The 24,274-nt window shown below is 41.8% G+C and overlaps 1 protein-coding gene across 1 annotated transcript; it reads right to left on the bottom strand.

Annotated features, from left to right (window-relative positions):
- Positions 1 to 1,506: 1,506 nt before the first annotated feature.
- Positions 1,507 to 23,325, bottom strand: ARL6IP5 (ADP ribosylation factor like GTPase 6 interacting protein 5). The gene is made up of 3 exons (XM_027522404.1): positions 22,590 to 23,325; positions 4,890 to 5,107; positions 1,507 to 2,443 (listed from the first exon to the last, which is right to left on the bottom strand). Exons 1-3 carry the CDS (start codon positions 22,763 to 22,765, stop codon positions 2,271 to 2,273), a joined length of 567 nt encoding a protein of 188 aa, XP_027378205.1. The 5' UTR covers positions 22,766 to 23,325; the 3' UTR covers positions 1,507 to 2,270.
- Positions 23,326 to 24,274: the final 949 nt, after the last annotated feature.

Below are 24,274 nucleotides of genomic sequence, written 5' to 3'. Positions count from 1 at the left end.
CTAGTCAAAGGCTGAGAGTTTTGTTTTCTCCTACTTTGCTATTTCTTTAAAGCATCCTTGGATACAGATCCAGATGGTTTAAAAAGAGCTGCGATAAATACAACTTCTAAAGTGTCCAGCATATTCTGTATTTAAGAAGCTAAACTCTGATGGGACAGAGCACTCTGAACATGTTTAAAAGCTTAATTTATATTAGTAGTTGAAGTTCTGGAAAACTCCTATGTGTTTGCTTATACAGCAACAGTATTAATAAATAAGCGAGAAATTTTACAAAGCGTTAAAAGTGCTGAAAGGGAATTTTACTCTTAGATGTCCAAAAAAGAAAAGATGATCCAAATTCAAATTTACTGCCTCGTTACATGGGTTTTGTCAAGAGACAAGTGAAGTCATTCACATGCTTTTTTCTATTCACCCACTCCCACCCTAAACATCTTAATTGAAAAATTTAATTTTAGCATTTCCATGCTAGAATTTTCTATTATAATCCTTCCAGAAGTGACAATCAACCATTAATAATTATAATAGCTTTTTTTTTTTCATTCAAGTTGTCACCTTCTCCACATTTATTGCATTTTAGTCTGAAGAATTCACCATGTAGAAAATGGGTCTAAAATATGTATAAGCCCATGTCAGGTTTAAAAAAAGGATCCTATTAGGATTCAATTTTATTCTGACTGGAGATTAATAAATATTAAAATTTTATTAACAGTATTTGAAAACTAGCTGAGTATTTTTTGCTGCACAGAAATAGGCTCATCGTTTATAGGGTTGTCACTGAGTTTCTCAGACATTTAACACAGACAATAGTCTGAATAGTCTCACCCTGCACCCCCCAAAAAAAACTTTGATAAATTTTATTCTTCATATTTAGCTAAGGGTCCAAATTCTAGACCATGTGTGTGAAATCACAGTGATATCACTGTGCTGAAGATGAAGACTGCAGGTTGGGTGAGAAATCAAAATGCAAGAAAAATCAGGAGTGGCATATGCATTGCTTCCTCTTCTAGGATGTACAAGAGTCTCTTCAATGAGTACTGCCCCAACTGTCTGCATGCTAGGGAAATCTAAATATTTTCTATTCATCTATGAAATCACTCAGCTGGCAAGGAAAACATGTTATATTACTTATTTCAAAATACATTGGGAGTAAAAAGAAGAAAGTAACAGAAAATATAAACTCATGCTATATTAATTCTAATGTCTGGCTATAAAAACATCTAGTGGTGCCAAGTGCCATCTAAAAGTTCTGTGAACTGCAGAATCAATGATCATTTTCATTCCCATTTTTAAACGTCTGTTTGCTTGGTCATCTAGAGATGGTTTTCACATTTCAAAAGATCAGCTATTACTGTCCTCTTTCTACCCCCAAGGAATTAATAAAAATGCGTGTTCATTTCTTACCTTCTAAATGTTGCAGTTAAAAACTGAATAAAAAGAAGAAAAAGGGGAAGAAAAAAGGGAAACATTATCTTGGATATGTCTTTGTCATTATAAAAACAAAAACCATGCAATAGAAACTCATTTTATTCTGATTTTTTTTTTAACAAGCTTGTCAAGAATAATACAGGCTACAGAGCTGTAACCCCCTTAAAGAAGATGGTATTAGTTTGCAACAAATGCCTTCTAATGAAAACATTAATAGCATTTCAAAAATTTACAAAAAAGTTGATAAAATATTCTCCTAAGCAGCTAGCAGCTTTATGTTTGTAAACAAAATAGAAACAACTGCTTTATCCACTGCACATCAACCAGGAGGCAAAGTGATCAAGATCATTTTTTATTTTAAACAATAATAATAAAAGCTAAACTAATTGATACCCCACATATTATAATCCTAAGGAAGGAATATTTTTAGAGGAGGATGCTGAGGGGGATTAAAACAGGATAACATCATCTCCTTTCATAGTCTTTTCATTTATTCACATTGCCTTGATACTTTACAAACTGTTTCCTACAAAATAACCATACTGTTGCTGTGCACTCCATGATTCTTTTATTCCCCTTAAGAAATAAGGGTGATCCGTTTCCAATCAGTTTACATAAACACACTGGAGATGTCGAGCACAACAGGAGGGTGGTTTCTTTTAGTCGGAGGCCTTTTCTCTGTGACAGCAGAGATGAGGACAGGGAGGCCTCTCTGTGCACGGTGCCACGGGTGGCTGAATGGTTCGTGCACCTCCTATTTCAAAAACACAAACGGAAAAGTAGGTCTGGACAAGGGCAAACCGAACTCGACTTCTGCTGCAACCCTATCACCAGGGCAGCTCCGTTTACTCCTTCATTTTACTGATATAGTCAGAAAACTTGGTGATGGTTTCCTCCTGCTGCTCCAGGGCATCTAGGACAATCCCCATGGGTGTCCTCTTCAGACCAATTTCCTCCATTTTATTCTCCAGTTTGTTCTTGAGGTTCCGGAGCCTCAGCGACGCATGGATGAACATCACTACAGGGAAGTGAAAGGTGACGGTTAGCACCAAAGCACCCATTCTCCCGCCCCACTTCGCAACTGAAATAACAACTTTCTCCATTAGCTACAGTCCAGTCTGCTTCCCTAACAGATCCACATCCCAGCTGCTGCTGCTAAGTCGCTACAGTCGTGTCCGACTCTGTGCGACCCCAAAGATGGCAGCCCACCAGGCTCCCCCGTCCCTGGGATTCTCTAGGCAAGAACACTGGAGTGGGTTGCCATTTCCTTCTCCACATCCCACAGTGGATCCTTAAACTTTATATAAAGCTCTTTGTCAGCCTAATGGACCCAAGTCCCTGTATGGATCCTTGGACTTCACAGTATTCTTTGTGTGTGCAGGAGAATGTCGTATTCAGCAGGAAGGACCATAATCTGGCAGCCACGCTCTTCCCTTCACACATTGTTATCACTGCCTTTCAGATGCTACTTAAATACCCTGAAATTCAAAGCGAATCGATGTGATTTCAACCTACCTAAAAATGAACTTAATGCTAACCTTTTCCAGAAAAGAACTTATGCTCAGCTCAGGGGTTATCTGTATTTTGTTCCTGCAGGAGGCACACAAGTGAAGTCCTCTTAGAAGGTGCCTCCTAACGGGCAGTTTTGCACAGTGTTGGGTATAGATATCTGGATAAAAAGCTATTGCACAGTGTTGGATATAGAATGTCTGGATAAAATGCTAAGGGTTTACAGACCTTACGTAATCTGGTATTCACAGAATTTACCTGATCATTAAGAATTACCTGAGTTTGTTTGTAAGAAACAGATTTTCTCTGGCCCATCTCCTGGGCCTCCTGAACTTCTAGAACCTTTACAGGGCTGGGCTCAGGAGTCTGTATTTAAGTCAACACCTTGGGTAATCTACACCAGCACTTTTCAAACTTCTGTGTGCATACAGATCACCAGAGAGAAAGCCTGTTAGATAGGCAGATTCCCAGTCTCCAGCACCTGGAGTTGAGATTGTTGAGACCGAGGTAGGGTTCTGGAATGTAACGTTTCAGTAACCACTGTGGGTGATTTTGATGTGGGTGATTTGGGGCCCTCATTTTGAGAAGCACTCATGTGCATTCTCTCCAGAGGCTCCTAGTCAAGAGTGACCACTAGAAACATTTGAGGAGCTTTCTAAAAATACAGATTCTTTGGACAGTCCTGTGGGCCAAAGAATCAAGATCTCCACGGGATGTGGCTGAGAAACATATATGTTAAAATCATCCTGGATGATTCTCACAGTCATCAAAGTTTGGGAATCACTGACCTTGTCTAATTCCCTTCTTTTATGGATGAGTGAGCTATAGCCCACATAGGATTATTGTTGTTGTTCAGTCACTCAGTAGTGTCTGACTCTGTGACCCCATGGACCCCAGCACTCCAGGCTTCCCTGTCCTTCACTGTTTCCCAGAGTTTGCTCAAACTCATGTCCATTGAGTTGATGATGCCATCCAATTATTTCACTGTCTGTCGCCCCCTTCTCCTCCTGCCCTCAATTTTTCCCAGCATCAGGATCTTTTCCAGTGAGTCAGCTCTTCCCATATAAGACAATTGGTGCAGATCACATGGCTGGTTTCCAGCAGGTCTACGAATAGAAACCTGGACCCTTGACTCTTAACTTACGATATGTTTCATTACACTGCTCTGTTTTTTACAAACTGTATACTCAGGCAGAATCACTGAAATACTGTCTCTAGCACATAAAGAAATCCTGAAGAGTATTTCAAAAATGTCTAAATTTAATGATTCAATTATTTTATCCAGTAAGGTGTGGGATTCACATATAAATATTCTGGGGGCTTAATCGAACAAACCCGAAACAAGGAATTGTTTTATTTAGTGGAATGGCAGCACATGAAATGCTTTTAAAGATTAAAGGGATATTCCTGTCACTGAGTACACTATAATTCTAATTAGATTTCCATTGATGAGACTGGAGTTGTGTCTGTTCTCTATTTCAGGCTTCAGGTGCTTGGGAATCTCAGTCAACAGTGCACGTACACTTTAGAAAATGTCTAGTTCTCATCACTAGAATTGGAGTCCATGGTTACCTATACTCTGGGCCAACTTACAACGCTTTCGACACTAATTACAATCTTCTGAGTAAGTAAACATTCATTTCTGTGTCAGCACGGGATGCCTGGCACTGAACGGTTAAGACAAATCTGGATTCCAGTGCAGACCATGCCACTACTGTATGACTTGGGATCCGAATTTGTTTTGTTTACTGTTGTGTCCCCATAAGAGCGGCACCGAGGGGGTGCCCAGTACGTATCTGTGCCATTAATGGGCTATTCAGCCTTGATCTGCTGTTGCAGAAAACTCTTGATAGTTTTGCAGACCTGCCAACGCACCTCTCAGAAACAGGTTAGGACATTGGCACTGGATGAATGGATCGACATTGCTTGATGATATAAGGCTCAGGTTCACTTACACAGCAAAGGAAATGTGATACCAAACACAAAGACCATGACTCCCCCGAACAGGGAGATGAGGAAGTAGCTGGCTAGCATGACCACCATGACAAACGCTGTGGGGTACTGCTTCTTCATCCGACGGAGGATGTCTTTATTGTGGGCTGCCCACACGAAGCCTGTGAACACCAGCACCACCACAATGCCTCCAAGGATCATGTTGAAGGGGCTCAGGAACCTGGAATATGGAAGAAAGGAGGCGCCCAGGTCAGGAGGAGGGAAATGAAGCGGGGAGGGGAAGAGCAACAACAAAGCTTACTTACCAAGCCTTTCATCTAAGTTGTCTCATTTACTCCTCATATCCGATGAGGTCGATAGTATTAAATCACGTCTCCAAGGAAGAAACTTGGGAACAGAGGTTAGAGCACGGTGGAGGGAAAATTCACAGGGAGGCAGTGTGCTCCTACCAAACAGCCCATCACATTAGAGGCCCAGCATTTCAACAGACTAGAGCCCCTTTGTGGATGGGCTGTCTTTAGCTTTCATACATCCTGGGCTCTAGTATATAACGATTGTATTTTCCGAGCTCCAAGGGTTTATTTAAATCCTCCTAGAATCTGCCATGCTAGATGAATGTGGAGTTCAGGTCACACAGTGGGCTTCATAAGCCAGTGTGCAGTTACACTTATGTCTGGACTGTACAATAATTTTAAAAACTTCTACTTGAATCCCAATATGTGTGTGTGCATGTTTAAATGCATCAACCTTTGGGTTTCTTGCTTCTCCTGGTAACAAGAAAATCTCACAAAACTAGGCCCAGTTTCCCACGTTAGCCACTGGCTAGAGTGCCTTCTCCTTTACATAGAATAAATGCTTTCCATTTAATCTCAGCCCCCACCACTATCTACGGAATCTTTGACACAGAGGCCCCCAGTGAGCTGCCATTAACAACTGTTTTTCTAACAGCTGCCTTGCCCTGGTCTCTTACATAAGCTGCCTGGCCCATGGAGGCATTTGGGTTTATGACTCTTGGTGTTAAATAGGCCACTCTAATTCTTTCAAAGGCCCAGAGTATCATTAGGAGATGGGTTATCAACTGAGATTTCCAGGCATAAAACTTCCAGTTTCATTGTTACATGAGCCAAAGGATACACTGCTGTGAATAATGGGGGAAAGCCATTTATAAAGAGGACATGTAGATGAAGTACTTCCTAAGTGAGAATGACTGGGCATTGTAGCCCCACCCACCCCCACCCCCCAAATTCTTAAAAGACATTTGTGGTCAGCAAGTATGATGATTTACTAACTTTTTACCCTCCTAGAGGCTAATGAGCATGTTGCTTGGGAAGAACAAGGAGGGGTCAGTGTGTTATCAGCGTCACTGATTTGGAAGACAGGATAATGAAAGGTGATGCCAAGAACTGACTTTCTCTGAAACAGAACAGATGAAGTCATTTCATATTGGGATTTATATTTAGGATAAGATTCCTCTTTAAAAAATCCCTTGAAATTTTTCGCTCTGATTCTGCCCCCTGAAACAGAAAACTTATTGTACTATTTAATATTTAAATAGTTTCAAATAGGAGTGAAAGTATTGCATATCTTAAGGGGTGAAAGCAGGGACATAATTAACGTCAAACTCCTTTGAAAAAGTTAATTTCTACTAAAATGCATGGAGCTAAACAGTGGTCAAAGTAGTAGCATGTAGTTTTAAATTAAACTCTATAATAATAAGTTGCTTATTTCATTCAGAACTCTTGCAAATACTTATACCCTTCCAGGCAAAAATCTCTTCAGAATAGATAATGTAAAGAAATTAATAAAAATGCAAAGACTGAATTGTAACAGTATTCACGAGTGATATTTATGATTTATAACTTTTAGAAACAATGTATATGGCCAACAATGTACTAAATGGTGACACATATAATTATTTTCAAAAAGTCAAAGTATGCTTTATCATGTGGGAAGGCAATCATAATTGCTTAGGTAAAAGCAACAATTCTCTCTGGTAGGTGGATTTAGAACCTATGTTATATAACTCAGAAGTAGAAACTTCTACAATCAGTACCTTATTTTATGATCAGAAATAAAGTGAACATACAAAACATAAAATGTAAAGATATAAAAGTAACTGCTCCCCAGCCCCGGCCTCCCTGGTGGCTCAGATGGTAAAAAATCTGCTTGCAGTGCAGGAGACCTCAGTTTAATCCTTGGGTTGGGAAGATCCCCTGGAGGAGGGCATGGCCACCCCCTCCAGTATTCTTGCCTGGAGAATCCCATGGACCGAGGAGCCTGGCGGGGGCTACAGTCCATGGGGTCACACAGAGTTGGACACGACTTAGTGACTGAGCATGCGCACAGGCTCTCCAGCCCCACACCTCTGGCTTTGAGCAGGCCAACTACAACAATCTTGCCTTGCTTCATCTCTCCAGTGATGCTGATGCAATTTCAATTCATGAGCACAGCCAAGCTCTGCCTTCTCCCACTCAAACTCCGGTTTCCGGCTCACTGTCCAGATCCTCTTTCAACTAATCTGCCCCACCCCACCCAACTCCCGAAGCTTTCCCAACATCCAGTATATGTGCTTGCCTGCGTGTCCTCTTTCTCCCTCAGTGTTTTCATTACCTAGGTCTCTTGGCCCTTTTTTCTTTTTCACGATTCTATCTGGGGTTATACCTTCTCTCCAGCTTTGACCCTAGAATTGGTTTGGTAAAGACAAAACTGTCCTTCAAGGTCTGGGATAGGACAGGGCCAAAACAAGATCTTCTTTTGCAGGTGATGGGGAGACTGGGTGGAGAGGCTTAGAAACTCTCACAGACTAACACATTTCATTTCTAGCACCAAAACCATTATGAGAGAAATTTAAAAGACTCTAGCAGTTTTACTGGGTAATAGGATCATGGGTAGTATATTCCCATTTGCTTATTTCTATTTTCATATTTTTTCAATAGTCATATATTACTTGAAGATAAAATAATTGATATTTAAAAATAAAAGCAATGGGAGAAAGTTGCCTGAAAGAGACAAACCCTTTTACATAAACTTGATGTTGACCAAATCAATATTAACTCAAAGAACTAGAGCAGAAGTTTCAAGTTTAGGAAACTCCTTTGTATAAGCTCCAAATAGGAGATGGTTGCATGCTGATGAGTCTATGTGTATGTGTGCTAGTCACTTCAGTCATGTCCAACTCTCCGCAACCCTGTGGACCTTAGCCCACCAGGCTCTTCTGTCCATGAGATTCTCTCCAGACAAGAATACTGGAATGAGTTGTCAGTGCCTCCTCCAGGGTATGTTCCTGACCCAGGAATTGAACCCATGTCTCCTGCATTGGCAGGCAAGTTCTTTACCACTAGCGCCAGCTGGGAGGCCTGGGAGATGGTTGGTTGGTGGAAAATGTCAAAGGCCTCCATCTCAGTTCTTCCTAGAATATCTATTAAAATAATAATTCACAAAGTAGAGCATATAATAAAATGCATGCCAAGTTTTTTCTATGTTTCTCGGTACAAGTGAGGTAGACCTCTAGGCTGAAAGGCTAAATCAAGCCCAGGACAAAGAACAATGAAAAATCTAAGCTGACTCAACCAATTCCAAATGTGCTTTTCACCTGCTCCTGTTGCTCATGTTCAAGAAGAGAGAACAGCAGAAAGTCCTATAGGACTGGTTTTGGCTTACCCAATGCCCAAGCTGTGATCTATAATTAGAAACCAAAGTTACAAGCTGGAAAAAATGAACAAAGTTACTTGGAGCAGAAATGATTTTCTTCTTTATTCTGCTTAAGCGCAATTCCATTCTGAGAAATGGGAAAATGCACAGCACTCCCACTGCCCTGGCACCTCCCTGTACTTGGAGCAAAATAAAATACACAGATCATCCTCCAGAGATTAAATTCATTTTCTAGTTAGTGCAGGAGTTTTGGAAACCAGTTCTTGTTTGAAATGAGTAAAGTTTTTACTCAACAGTTTGGGTTCTTAGTGACATAAATCACCATAAAGCCCAAGGACCATTAGGATAAAACTTTCATAAATATGCCACCTAGCTTTCACGTGGACAATTGCTGTTGGATTTGATAGGTGCTATTTCATTTTGGAAGTCCATGAATGAGAAAGAGGAAGGAAGGCTGGAAGCTAGATGGAAGCAAAGGAGAGAAGGGAAGGAAGAGAGGAGGGAGAGAAGAGAGAGACTGAAGGAGAGATGGAGAGATCATGATTTTCTGTCTTTGGTGAAAACAGGACTTTCCTTTACAAATCAAAAACATTAAATATGTTTTTCTAGTGTGAGTTGAAAATATATACCTACATATATATGTATCCTGGGCTTCCCAGGTGGTGCTAGAGGTAAAGAACCTGCCTGCCAACGCAGGAGACCCAGGTTTGATCCCTGGGTTGGGAAGATCCCTTGGAGGAGGGCATGGCAACCCACTCCAGTATTCTTGCCTGGAGAATCCAATGGACAGAGGAGCCTGGCGGGTTACGGTCCATGAGGTCACAAAGAGTCAGACACAGCTGAAGCAACTTAACACATGCATATGTATTCTACTCAGTAAGAAGATAAATGACAATATCAATATGACAGATAAATGTCATAGTTAAAAATTCTAGTGGAATCACTAACAGTTGTAAAAAGGCTTAGAATTCCATCACAGAACCCTGTAGCTGACTCTTCAAAGAGGAATAAGTGCAATCCCATTACACGGATGAATAAGCTGAGACCCAGGGCAGTGAATAAACATATTTAGAGGCATCCAGGAGTAGGAAAAACAGTGCCAGTTGACACAATTCATAATATAACCCATTGTGTGTTGTTAACCAGCTCCAGGGATTTCCCCCCTCAACCTTTTAGAACCCTTTTCTTCTAGTTTGGGGTAAGCAACTAAAGGTCATTCTAGGAAATCCCTCAACATTCTCATTTGTCTCTAAAGGAAGGTAGTTATGAGCGGGTGTGGACGCAGGTCCTAAACTTACCAACGTGACTCAGTTAACTATGGCTGGAGTTTCAACACAAGTTGCTAAAAGAAAAATAAAACTCTTGGCCAACTGCAGAATTTTAGATCTAGCATGGATCTTGAAAACACATCTCATTCTACACAGAAAGCATTAGTTGCTCGGTCATGTCCGACTCTTTGCAACCTCATGGACTGTAGCCTCTGTCCATGGAATTTTCTACACAGAATTAAGGTAAGAAACAGGTAAGTTAATAAATTTGTCCTGAGGCTCCCAACTGCAGTGCTGGTGATAAAAGTTTATTCAGAGATCTTCAGATTGACTCAAAGTGCACATTTGTTAATGCCTGCCACGCTGTAATGCCAACAAGAACCAAAGAGGCAGTGAAATATTTTCTGAGCAACAGAAGCAGCTTTGCACTGCGTTCCAATTTTCTAACCCCCAAAAAGCTATTTTTGTAGTTTGGTTCCTGAGGAAGCCTGACTCACTAAGAAAGCGGGGGAACCATTTACTCACAGTGCACTTCTCTAAATTGGTGATATTTTTCTGAGGTTCTGAAACAACCAGAGGAGTCACTGCAAATATGAATCCACCCATCCATTTTCTTGCTTCCTAGTGCTCTTAGGATAAAAACAGGATTCTTTCCACACTCTACATGGCCCTGCAGGCTCGGCCCCTGCCTGCCTCTGCAGCCAGGGCCACTGCGTACCGTTGCGTAGCTGGTATCTGGGACAAGGGTGCTGAGCTGAGGTGGGAAACAGGAGCCTGAAATTCAGGCCACGCTTCACCTGCCAAACCTGTGCTTTGCCTTACACTGCCTCCGCAGGAGGAACAGACCATTTCAGTCATCAGTATGAGGGATGCCTAAGGGCTATAGCATCTCTGCCTGTCAGCTTTCTCACACCACTGCCTCCTGATTTTCCGCACCATCCACTGGGGTTTCTGTCTGTCTCTAGAGCCCACTCAACCCCTGGTCAATCCCAAGCCTAAGCACAAACCATTCTTTCTGCCCGATTCCTATCTCCTTCAAATGTCAGCTTAATCAGCTTTTCCCTAGTCTTTTGAACACATCCTAGCACCATCTGCCTCTTCTTCACAACCCCTAAGGTGATACATAACTGTGTGTGCTCAGTCACTTCAGTCATGTCCGACTCTTTGTGACCCTGTGGACTGTAGCCTGCCAGGCACTCTCTCCACAGGATTCTCCAGGACAGAATACTGGAGTGAGTTGCCATAAATTCAGTGGTGATTTGATACTTATTTGAATGAGTATCTTATGAATGTCTCTGTCTCCCACTAGAGATTAAGCACTATGAGGGCAGGGACCATGATATTTTCTCCCCAGCACTTGGCATGACACTTGGCACAGAGCAGGAATTTGATAAATGTTTGTTGAAAGAAAGAAAAAAAAAAGTAGCACATTTTCCTATTATTTAAAGTAAGCTCAGCAACTTTGTATCGTCATGAAATAAGTGATGTGAGATTTATCTTGAACAAATTGCTCTTATTCCTCACTGTACACTAAACATTACTGTAAATATAGTCCCTGCTTTTGTACCTTCACAGAGCTGTGATGAAAGGAACAAATGAAAAACTAGAAGTAGGAAAAACTCCTATGTGATATAAGAAAAGATCAGATGAGATCACAGGACCCTTGGGCTTGCTGCAAGGAAGACTCTTTTCTAAGTTCTGTCTCTAGTGCTGGCTGGGGGCCAGGAGGAGGGCAGGTAGGACAGAGGGAGATCCATCCTCCTATAGACCTGCCTACGTAGGCCCCCTTGCTCTCGGATTCCACAGATAACCCCAACCATCTTCTGTGGTTACTTCCCACAGGGCTTTCTTCCTGGCAAGAACTATCTCTGATTATAAGGTATAAACGTATTAAACGCACAAATCAGTTTTGAGTAAACGTGATCAGTGTCTCCTGTATCTCTTGATCACAGGCAGTTAACATGGGCAGAGTTTGGTCTCTTTTGTCACAGAAAGGTCAAAGTAACCTAACCTTGAGATTCTCCTAATCGACTGAATCAGCCCACAAAATTTATTGCATACTCGCTGTGTACTGAATATTTGTTACACTGTGTGTATTGGTATCATCAAACTAAACACATCCTGATGATCCACTGTCTTGGCAACAGTTGGCTTGTTAAAAGTATCCATTGTAAGATATACTTTGGGAACCTCTGGGTTTTCTTCTGTGTTTATCAAGCTCATTGCTTGTTTTATTTGTATTAAACAACAGCTTGAACCTAAGTTAGAAGCTATAAGTCTCACCTCCCACAGCCGTGAAGCTTCAAATAGTCACTATACAAGGGATTAGACTGCAGCAGATCCTTTTAAAAATATTTATTTATGTATCTGTGCCATGTGGCAGCATGCAAACTCTTAGTTGTAGCTTGTCGGATCCAGTTCCTCAACAGGGATCAAACCTGGGACCCCCACCTTGGGAGCACAGAACCCTAGCCACTGGATCACCAGGGAAGTCCCAGAAAATCCTTTTTAAACTTTTATTATGGCAAATTCTAAAGGTAAAGAGAATGGTGTAATGAACTTCATGTATACTGATCACTGCTTTCAACAATTAGGAACTCATGGTTAATCTCATAATAATGCTTTAGAACTCAAGTGGAAAGATATTTGTTTAAAAACTGTTCTTTCTGAATGCTTTTAGTTGAGGTAACTAAATTGTCACATGGCAAGTTCTTACAGCGCTGTGGAGAGAAGACAGTTGTTTGGACAAATGCTAATGAGTCTGGTGACACATAAACTCCCCTCCTACAAGCAAATCCTTCTTTATTTATCTTCCACTAACCCTGGAGAAGGAAATGACAACCCACTCCAGTATTCTTGCCTGGAGAATTTCACGGACAGAGGAGACTGGTGGGTTACAGTCTGTGGGGTCGCAAAGAGTAGGACACAAGAGACTAACACATTCACTTTCAACCCCAATTTCCGCATTCCTTTGTATTTCCTGGAGACAAGGAGGATTTCACTGATGGGATACAAGGGGTATTCATAGAAGCAGAAGCCAGAGCCTCATTCTTCCACTTGGGATAGGCTTTCTGCCTTCCAAGTGTCTCCATTTTGTGAATGCTCCCTGGGAGAAAAGACCAGGAAATCCTATCTATTTATATGGGTAAATGTTCCCAGAACTGAAAGATAGCCTACAGGTTTTGCTTAAGATCACAGACACAAAAGTGTTTCCTGAAACAAGAAGCCAAGCTCACTACAAGAGACAGGATGGATGTTCTAAATATTCTGAAGCTGAGTCATTCATTTATCCAAATCAAAAATAAAAAAGTCTAATGGCACTGCTCAATTTGGTAGATGTCCAGTTCACCTTTTAGAACTGCATTTCCTGTACAGAGCTCTCTGCCCCTAGTAAGCTGACTGAGAGCTTTTGCCCTCTTAGAAAGAGATAAAAAAAAAAAAAGATCAAAAAATAAATAAATAAATAAAAGAAAGAGATCAAAAAGAACCCCAAATCCATTTATTTATTTGCACATTTACCCAGAATCATTGTAAATCCTTACACAGGGAAAGGAGATAGAAACTACTAACACCAGTCTGGCAGCAGTAGGGGATTTTTTTTTTTTAAGGGTATATGGGGAGGTGTTGAGAAAAACAAGGTTACATACGTAGTGTCAGAGAAGATGATCTAATGAATTCTTATTTGATGAGGAATTTTCAGATTAAAATTTTACTGAGTGTTGACAGACCTCTTCAAGTTCTACATTTAGAAGAAACACATGCCCTGCCAGGGAAAGACATGGGCCAGCATGCCATGTGCAGTGCCTCAAGTGCAAATAAAAGCATGTGGGAGGGCAGGAAGAGATGAGTTCTGGGAGGACTGGGGAAGGCTGGGTGGACTTGTACTCCCACGGGTATCATCGAGGCATCCACAGTATCTGGGATGTAGCAGGTGCTCAGTAAATATCTGTCCAACTGAGTAGAAAGCATCTGAGCTGCAAGTGAGCATGGTTCCACTTAATAATCCTTTCTCCATCCACATACTCAGTGCCTCTCCCACTTTTTGACACCTGTGAGTTTTGCGATTTGGAATCATTAATGTACAGGGGAGATCAGGTTAAGTCAGGTTGAAAACGATGTGTGTTTATATATGCGTATGTTTCTGTATGCTTGCTATACTCGTATAAAAATTGATTATTATGTTTTCAGCATCATCTTGGTGCCTCTCTTGACTAAAAGTTTTAAGGGCAGGAACCACACTGTCTAATTCTCCACTGTATCTCCTAGCATAACACCTGAGATGTTGGTAAGGGATTCATTCTCTTAGTGGGATGAATAAAGGAAGCAACACAAGTGAGAGAAATGCAGAACTGGCTTTGAAGCTGAAAAATTTCAGGAAACATTTCCATTAAGTTCAGCATAAACAGATTGCAATTAATTCTATCTGCAAAGGTTTTAATACATTCCTCCCCATCCAAGGACTCTCTGATTCTCCTCTTCCTTTACCAACTAGAAACTTAAAAGGTATGAACAATCTGCCCATTTCTTAAAACCAGTTGTTGGTAGCTACCAGCCTACAACATATAATGAGACCACGCTCATTTTGAAAAAGATTACAGTTTAGTCTTTTCAGATAGATACCAGCCTTCCAAAAACTCCTTACCATCCCAAGCAACTGAAAGCAAAAAGTGGTTAACTCTAGTTTCTGCCCAGTGGTAACACCTCCATAGACCATACAGGGATGAAGTACTTCAGCTAACAAAATATGAGCTGATTCACTCACCAGCTACATTATGTTGCCTTAAAAGAGAAGCACTAATGTACATCATTAAGAATAAAGGTGCCTTTCTGGCTGGAGACACAGCAGAGGCATGTACATATTCACACAATCTGTGTGCGGTTAGTACTTCTGAGGCCACATCAGAAAATATGTGTTCTAATGGCAGGGAGTATTTGTGAGAGGGAGATAGGCATGATAATACAAATGTTGTGAGTCAGGCATGCTGTTGAATTTGGTTAATAAGGGGCTTTAGAATATATGCAATGGCTTAATGGACAAAGTATTTCAATTATACTAATAAACCAAGCTTCTATTAGCAGCTTTGGTTCAAATTAGCCTCGTGACCTTTACATCTATGAAAGCTGTGGGGTTTGATGGGATCAGTATTTTTTTTAGCTATCTTTCTTTTATTCTCTCTCTCTTTTTTTTTTTTAGTTTTTAAATTATGAGAATATGATAACATGTACAGGAAACTTGGAAAATATAGAACAAAGTTATATATGGTCCCACTATATAAGTAGCTAAATTAAGATTTTTAATTGAAATTTTAATATCAAACTCTCAAGAGTGAATAGAATGAATATACAGAGAAGTAGAAGGATACACAAGACCTGAAAAGCACCATGAACCAATTCAACATAATTAAGATTTATATAATTTTCACACAATGTTAGGATACAAATTCTCTTCAAGTTCCCTTAGACTATAAACTAGGAGACACTGGAACATATCCAGGGATATAAAACAAGGTGCAAACATTTCATGGCCTAAAGGTACTGAAATTATATAGAGTCTATTCTCTTATCACAGTGGGATTATGTTAGAAATCAATATCAAAAGATGTTTTAAAAATAGTTCCGCAGCAGCACATATTTTCAAGTTCAATGTGACATTTACCAACAGAGATCTTTGACTTGGCCATTGAAAGCCTCAAAGTTAGAAGACTGAAAAAAACACAGAGGGTGATTGCAGAGAAGAAAGCATTTAAATGAGAAAGTAATATCAAAGATACTTTAAAACCTCCAAGTATTTAGAAATTAAATGTCCATTTTTAAATGATGGGTAAGAATTGATGCTTTTGAACTATGGTGTTGGAGAAGACTCTTGAGAGTCCCTTGGATTGCAAGGAGATCCAACCAGTCCATCCTAAAGGAAATCAGTCCTGAATGTTCATTGGAAGGACTGATGCTGAAACTGAAGCTCCAATACTGTGGCCATCTGATGTGAAGAGCTGACTCATTTGAAAAGACCCTGATGCTGGGAAAGATTGAAGGCATGAGAAGGGGACAACAGAGGATGAGATGGTTGGATGGCATCACCAACTCGATGGACATGAGTTTGAGCAGGCTCCAAGAGACGGTGGGGGACAGGGAGGCCTGGCATGCTGCAGCCCATGGGGTCGCAAAGAGTTGGACATGACAGAGCGACTGAACTGAACTGAAATGATATCTAACAAGCCATAACAAGGAAAATTAGAACATATTTGTAATATAATAGGGATCAATACTTCTCAGTTTCAACTTAGGAGACATATCAGAATTACTTGGGGCATTGAAATAAAAAAAAACACAGATGCCTGAACCTAGCCAAGAACTATACACCAAGAATCTCCAAAGGTAACATCTGGGCTTATAGGTTGATTTATTTATATTTTCTTACTCTTTCCTTTAAACCAGATCAGATCAGTGTTTTTTTTTAATTGTAATGCACCTAGGACTCATCTAAGAGTTGTGTTAAAATATAGATTCTGACCCAATAGGTCTGGGATGGACCCTGAGATTCTGCATTTCTAACAGCCTCCTAGGGTAAAAAGAAAAAAAATACTGCAGTTGCATGGTCCACAGTTTGGACAGATTTCTCTAGCAAATCTTTTGGCATTCTTTTAAGCACATGGATGCCTGTCTACAACTAGACTGTATCATATACTTGGTACTTAAATTGCACATGCAATTAGGTTATGCCTTTGCTTTTCACTTTGAAAACAGAGAGAGACATCTATTGCTATAGTCAACAGAAAAAGAATATCCAGTGCTGAGACGTCTCCTGTGAAGGATGGAGAAGGTTAAGTCATGTCCTTTTCTATCTTAGACATTGTTTCTTTCTTGTTTTAAATGATGCAAAGTCATGTGCAACAGAACACACATTCCTCAGCTTGTTATTCATGCTTCTTTAACTCATTTGATCTCTTCTGGAGTGATGCCTGCATTTCAAAAGGAAACTCAGCTCTTCAAGGAAGCAAAGTTTTCTAAGTAACAGAAGTTGCAATTACTAAAGGGTAACTATCAACCTAGAAGAGTGGGACGGGGAGGGAGATGAGAGGGATGTTCAAAAGGGAGGGAATATATGTATACCTATGGCTGATTCATGTTGAGGTTTGACAGAAAACAACAAAATTCTGTAAAGCAATTATCCTTCAATTAAAAAATAAATTTTTATAAATAAAAATAAAAATGAAAATTTCTACAGTAATCATCTAATACTTCTGCTCAAGAGAATACACAAGTTGGGAGACTTCTAAACATGTCTGTAATCTAGGATTTCATAGAATAATAGCAGTTAACATTTGAGTGTTATCATTTGCTAGGCCCTAGCATCCCAGGGACGGGGGGAGCCTGGTAGGCTGCTGTCTATGGGGTCGCACAGAGTTGGACATGACTGAAGCGACTTAGCAGCAGCAGCAGCAGTGTGTTTTATATTAATGAAGTCATTTGATTCCTATTCTATAGCAGAAAAACTCCAGGGCAAGTGGACTTTTGAACAGAAAGTGGATAAAAGTAAATGCCATAAGTCTATCAAAAAATAAGACTGAGTCTGTGGAACCAGTAGAGTCTTCTAGGCAAAGCAGAAAAAGAATGATCACATAACAAATACAATAAATTAAAGCTAATGATCAAAGCTGAATAAAGCTTAAAATCCAAGCCAAATCTAATGTTTGAAAAGTCAGGAGCCAGGACCTAATGTCAAACTGCTCTGTTCTGTCCTTGTGAAACTCTGTTTTTGTAATTTATTATAAGGCAACTTGCTTTCCAGGTGGCTCAGTGGTAAAGAATCTGCCTGCCAATGCAGGAGATATGGGTTTGACCCCTAGGTTACTGGGAAGATCCCCTGGAGAAGGAAATGGCAACCTACTCCAGTTTTCTTGCCTGGGAAAACCCATGGCCAGAGGAGCCTAGTGGGCTATAGCCCACGGGGTCACAAAGAGTTGGACATGACTGAGTGACTAAACAATAGCAACAAAGATAAAGCAACTTGCATTTAGTAAAGATGATGTTGAAGAATCATCATATTTTTCTTGGCAAGAGAGCAGTGGTTCTCAATTGGGGTGATTTGGATCCCAAGGGGACATTTGGCAATGTCTGGAGACATTTTTGATTGTCACAGCTGAAGGGGAAGGCACTTTTTTCTTTTATTGCAAATTACGTTTTATGAATAAAACAAGTACAAACTAATGTATCAATATGCACATAGCAGAGAGCAAAGATGGTGCTAAGCAACCTACAATACACAGGACAGTCCCCTACAACAAAGTATTCTACCGTCCAAAATGTCAGTAGCACCCAGATGGAGAAACATTACAGAAGGGCATTTCACTGCATTTGCAAGGGCAATATGAAGTAATCAAGAGTCTGATTTTTAAACTTTGTAAAGTTGAATTTTTACACCATAGCAATCCTAACCAATACGCAGTGAGCACTTTCAGCAACACCCCCCGTTAGTCTCACTCCAGGAGCATGTTGCTGTTACGTGCTGGCTGTTGCTGTGTGCTTCGAAATAATTTATTCCATTAAGTAGGTTAAAAGTTGCCCCCACCCTCATGTTGAAACCTTATGTTCATTTATTTATGCTTTTCACTCATCAGCTAAGCATCTGCTATATTCTTGGCCTCAGGGATCCAGAGAATAAAAATAATGTTAAGCACAACAACAAGAAAACCCGCCTCACAAACAAAACCCAGTCTCTGGCCTCAAGGTGTCAAGAGCACAGAGTGATGACAAGTGAACAGACAACCTAAAACTTGTGGGGTAAGTACCAGGCAAAATATAGACACAAAAGTGGGGAGGGAGGGAGAAGGGAGACTGTCTCCTCAAAGAGATGGTACCAAAACCGAGTCCTGTAGGAGAAGCAGGGGTAGGTGAGTAAGTTGGGGACTGGTGTTTGGGTCGATGGAGCTGCTGGGGTAATGATGGTGCCTGTGTTTCTCTGTTAGTCTATGATAACACTAACAGAGATAAAAATAATAATAAAACTCCAAAATAAATTTCTTGGAGCAAACAGTAGGGTCCAGACACTGTATTAAGAAACTTGCCTATATTAACTCAGATAATCCTCACAAAAGCCCCATAACACAGGTTCCGGGAATAGTCTCATTTTACAGCTGAGGAAACTGAGGCAAAGGGTGTTTCAAGTGACCTACCCAAGGTCACATGGCTAGTGACTGGTAGTTGGGATTCAAAATTGACTTAACCAGGCTGCTGCTGCTAAGTCGCTTCAGTCGTGTCCAACTCTGTGCGACCCCATAGACGGCAGCCAACCAGGCTTCCCCGTCCCTGGGATTCTCCAGGCAAGAACACTGGAGTGGGTTGCCATTTCCTTCTCCAATGCATGAAAGTGAAAAGAGCAAGTGAAGTCATTCAGTCGTGTCCGACTGTAGCGACCCCATGGACTGCAGCCTACCAGGCTCCTCCGTCCATGGGATTTTCCAGGCAAAAGTACTGGAGTGGGGTGCCATTGCCTTCTCCGAATTAACCAGGCGCTAGTGCCTAAATTCTTAACTACTATTGTCTACTATGTGAAGAGACAGACGATATGGCAATTGCCCCTACCAGGTCTGCTAGCTAAGACTTAATTAGCTTAAGTAGGTCTGTTCAGACTTAATCTGAAAGGCAGAACAGATTCCATATATGAATGGAAGTCATATGCCTGGGAAACCATGCTATTAGGATGAAGACCAAACTTTTCTAATCATGAATTACCAGGCCATGCCTGATCAGGCCCTCACTCACAGATCTGTCTCTATCTTAAGCCTCTGAATCTCCATCTCAGTCTGGGCAGCCCCTTCAGTCGTTTTGGAGCTAGATGATATCCACTTTGTTCGCCCCCTCCATTTCTGCAATGTTCAAGAGTAGCTTCACTCTTTCCTCACCCAGGCCAGTTTTCAACATAGGAACATTCAGAGTTGAGGCTGAAGCCCTCCAACAATGACCTGATGGCCTCTCCCATGCATCAGCGGGCAGCACCACTGAAGAAGACCCTTCAAACACAATCCTTTCCCCAGGAAACACCCCAGCCGTATCTTCACACACACACACTATACCAAGATGTGATGAGAAACCATCAGATACAGGTAAAGGATCCAGGTGAACAGCCTCCAGTACTGTTCTGACCCTCCCATCTACTGACGTCACAAAAGAGAAAATTTCTCTTTAGAATGAGAAACACATTCCGGAGTCAGCTAAGCTCCCTGACCCTGAAGATATTTGTTATTTTCCAGCTTTAAGACACTCTAACCTCATGACTCAGAGGAAGGTGGAATAGTAGATAAGAGCACAAGCCTGGGATTGTGACTTTGGGCTGGTCATGTAATCTCTCTGAGCCTCAGGTTTAGTAATAATATCTCATCTCATTGGGCTGCATTATGTGGCAAAGTATCTGGCACATGCAGCACTCAATAAATGTTAGCTTTTATTATAATTAAATTATGAAGGAAGAAATGAGCAATCTGGAAAGAACTATAGGCTGTGTGTTTGCAGATGCATAGAAAACAGTTGAAGATGTCACAAAAGATTTTACTGGGGTACAAAGGAAATCCCACACTTGACATACCATCTTCAAAACAACTGACTAGCCTATATCTTTTGTAAGTTTTTAAAGATAAGGATAATAAACAATGAAATAGCTACTTTGCACTTTGACTGCCAATCTACAGCTCCTGCTTGAAAAGGGAAATGAGAAGGGCCAACATCCCAAACTGCCTGAGTTAGTGGGCTAAGACTTCACAATGAAGGAGCTATATTTAGTCAGCGGCTGCCCCTGGCATTCATAGTGAAAAATGAATGCCATCAAGGTAGCAAGGCTACTGCAGCTTCTGTCCATCTGGGCAGTATATCTTTTTGAAAAGCAAGTTTTTTTGTTTTGTTTTCTGTACATTCGATTCGTCTGTGTCAAATCTTGCCCAATATCTAAGCCTTTGGGGGGGTACCTAAAAAAAACAACAACCCTAGCTAGATCATTAGATAAGATGCCTTTACAAGGGAAAAGAAAAAGAAAACAAAACAAGAGATGTAATCCTATTTACCTATGATTTTTTTAAAGACTTTTTTTTATTGCTCTGGGAAATACACATTAAGCATGAAGCTAGGGGAAGGGTTAGAAGGCAGCTGATCCAGGCCTGTCCCACTCCAACTAATTTTAACTTGGCAGAGTGTTCAGATCCCAGTGCCCTCCTCACACCAAGCTGTTCTGAGTTCCTTAAGCAACACATCATGAGGATCTGAGTAATTGTCTACAGAACCCCACCAACGAGAGTCCTTTTCTGCAAAGGGGCAAACAGCCTGAACCACAACCAGAAATTATGGACTCCTTTTCTCTCCCCTGAGCTGGGTATCAGGTCCTACAGCTTCTCAACAACTGTCGCATTCTCTTTGGCCAGGATTCATGTGTGATGGATCTTGGTGTGCCTGAGCTTGGTACAGAGAAGTGACTCAATAAATAAGCCAAAGAACAGTAAACCAACTTCAGGAACCACCCTATTCATCCTTCCCCACACCTTCCAAGTTTAGATTTTTCCTTTCTCCCAGGCCAGCTTTCTTTTTCCCTGTGTTCAAGTTCAAACAGAAATGTCAGCCACTTCTTTAATGACAAGTGAATTCCTTTATAAAGTCTGAGGGTGGCTTTTTCTTTAAAGATGCATAGGATCAGCAAGATGTAGAATAGCACCACCCCGTCTTGCAAAACGGAGAAGGTAATGGCACCCCACTCCAGTACTCTTGCCTGGAAAATCCCATGGACGGAGGAGCCTGGTAGGCTGCAGTCCATGGGGTCGCTAGGAGTCGGACACGACTGAGCGACTTCACTTTCTCTTTTCACTTTCATGCATTGGAGAAGGAAATGGCAACCCACTCCAGTGTTCTTGCCTGGAGAATCCCAGGAACAGAGGAGCCTAGTGGGCTGCCGTCCATGGGGTCGCTAGGAGTTGGATACGACTGAAGTGACTTAGCATAGCATAGCATAGCATCTTGCAAAAATGACTGAAGCATTACTTAAAGGATGACCTACAAGAAAAAGTGGTTTCTAGAAGAGCAGGTGTTGGGTGAAATCGTATATAACACAGGACACTTAATTTTAAGACCGGGTGCGAAGATAAAGTGACCATCTCTGGCAAGTCCTGGAAGAAAAAAAAAGAGCAAAAGGGACGCCGTTTCTACACGGCAGACTTCGCCCCATACTGGGAGATGCGCCACCAGGCTACACCCACCCTTTTGCTCCCAAGCTCAGCTTTCTCGTACAATGTGGCAGGCGCTAGGCCGAGAAACCCATAAAGAGCATCGCTTCTCTGATGTCCTTTTTACACTAACACCCCAGAAGGCAAGTTCGGATCCACACCCCGGGGCCCCAAACCTTCCAGGACGGCGTCCGCCCCAGCCAGCTGCAGGGTAAGGTTACACCACTTTCCTCTTTCTTCTTATTTTTAAGAGACAGGGGAGCAACAAATAGCAACCACAGCAAAAGAGTAATCGGGAAGGAGGAAGAAAAAAAAAAAAAAAGTCATTTTTTTCTTGCTAGAGGTTGGCAATATTTCCGCACCCCCTAGGACTCCTTTCACGCTTCAGCCCGAAGCGCGGAAAAGAAAAAGGACCCCAGATTGCTGCGGCCTCGCCCTGCGAACAAGTTTCCACGGGTTTGCCCGCCTGCAGTTATCAGGGCAGGAGACCTGCGCGGAGAGCGTTTCCTCATCCCGGGATCTTGCACCCAGAGCCCCCTCCGTGCTGCCCGCGATCAGTGTCCGGGAGGGGAACCCCACTTACCCCACAACGGAAATCATCATGGCAGCCACCACTAGGTAGTTGGTCTGGTAATAGAGCAGGTTGCTCACCACACGGTTGTTCCATTTGGAAATGTCCCTGAAGTCCGGCCGGGCAAAGCGGTCAGAGCCTGGGAAGAAATCGTCCCAGGCGCGGAGAGGAGCGATATTCACGTCCATGTCTAGCGTCCCACCTTCTTGTTCTTTGCTTCTGGAATCTGACGGCGGCGGCGCGGCAAACGATCAGCTGAGCCGGGTTAAAGTTGACGAGAGGCTCTGCCTCGGTCGGCTCTACGGTTGGCGGACAGTGGAGTAAAAGAAATTGGGAGCGGACGGGCGTTTCTTCTCTTCTTTACCTCTTGATTGGTTAGCAGCAAGCGGTTGGTTACAGGAAAACAGCACCCCCCCGCCACCCTGCCCCGCCCGAAGCAGAGCAAAGTGGAGATGAACTGACAGAAAGAAACCAGCGGAAATCCTCTGGCTGAAGTGAGGTGGCAGAGCCTTCCCTGGCAGTCTGAATACAAACAACCTTCTTTAAAATACCCCTTTTGAATGTCTAACCTAGGAATGTCGTCTGGACTTTAGGGGAAATTTTTGCAGCTGTTCAGATGCACCAATCTGAGTGAAAGGGAGTGGAAGGCAACTGTAGTGTTACTGAATGATGAGCTGGTTTTGAAAGTTAAGTCGTTACTAACCTTTGCACATCCAAATGCAATTCACATGTTTTCTGTTTCACTATGAGTCACCATAAGTGAAATCAGATTGGCAGAATGGAAAAGAAATGCGTGTGTAGAGCGGAACGGCTGGTTTGCTTTTTCACTCCTCTTCTTTATTCTCCATCTTTGTTTGCTGTGGGCAAATTTATACACCTACTGTGCCGTTCTAATGAAGTGGGCAGTCAGATCACTTCAACCCTGAGCTGAGCATGTTCTGTTTGAAAGTAAGCAGTGATCTGCAGTATACTGATTGTTCTGCTCTCCAGTATTTTCTGGGCAGAAACATGGATTCCACTCCACAAGTTTTTCTTACTTTTATCCTAATTTCTGTGCACAGCTCTAAAGGAGCATAGTATTTTAATAGATAATGTGGTAGCTTGGTATCCCAGCCCAAAGAACTGCCAAGAGATGTAATAGTTGTAAATTTCCTTCTAAGGGGTTCCAAAGAGTCATCTTTTTTCAGTTAAGGGAGTGGTTGATAAAGAAACCTCCTGTTATCAAAATGCATGAGAATAAAGTATTTTGGTTAATAATAGATCATGTGATTTCTAAGATGCTAATGTCTAAGATAATGAAATCTATAAACCTGCAAGTGGTGCTGTTTTTAAAAATTGAATTCATTTTCCTTCAGTTCAGTTCAGTCCACTCGCTCAGTCGTGTCCGACTCTTTGCGACCCCATGAATCGCAGCACGCCAGGCCTCCCTGTCCATCACCAACTCCCAGAGATCACTCAGACTCACGTCCATCGAGTCAGTGATGCCATCCAGCCATCTCGTCTTCTGTCGTCCCCTTCTCCTCTTGCCCCCAATCCCTCCCAGCATCAGAGTCTTTTCCAATGAGTCAACTCTTCCAATGAGGTGGCCAAAGTACTGGAGTCTCAGCTTTAGCATCATTCCTTCCAAAGAAACCCCAGGGCTGATCTCCTTCAGAATGGACTGGTTGGATCTCCTTGCAGTCCAAGGGACTCTCAAG

Source organism: Bos indicus x Bos taurus, chromosome 22, assembly GCF_003369695.1.
Source record: "Bos indicus x Bos taurus breed Angus x Brahman F1 hybrid chromosome 22, Bos_hybrid_MaternalHap_v2.0, whole genome shotgun sequence".
NCBI lineage: Eukaryota > Metazoa > Chordata > Mammalia > Artiodactyla > Bovidae > Bos > Bos indicus x Bos taurus.
Note: the sequence above shows the minus strand (reverse complement) of the source record. Positions and strands in the feature narration are given on the sequence as shown.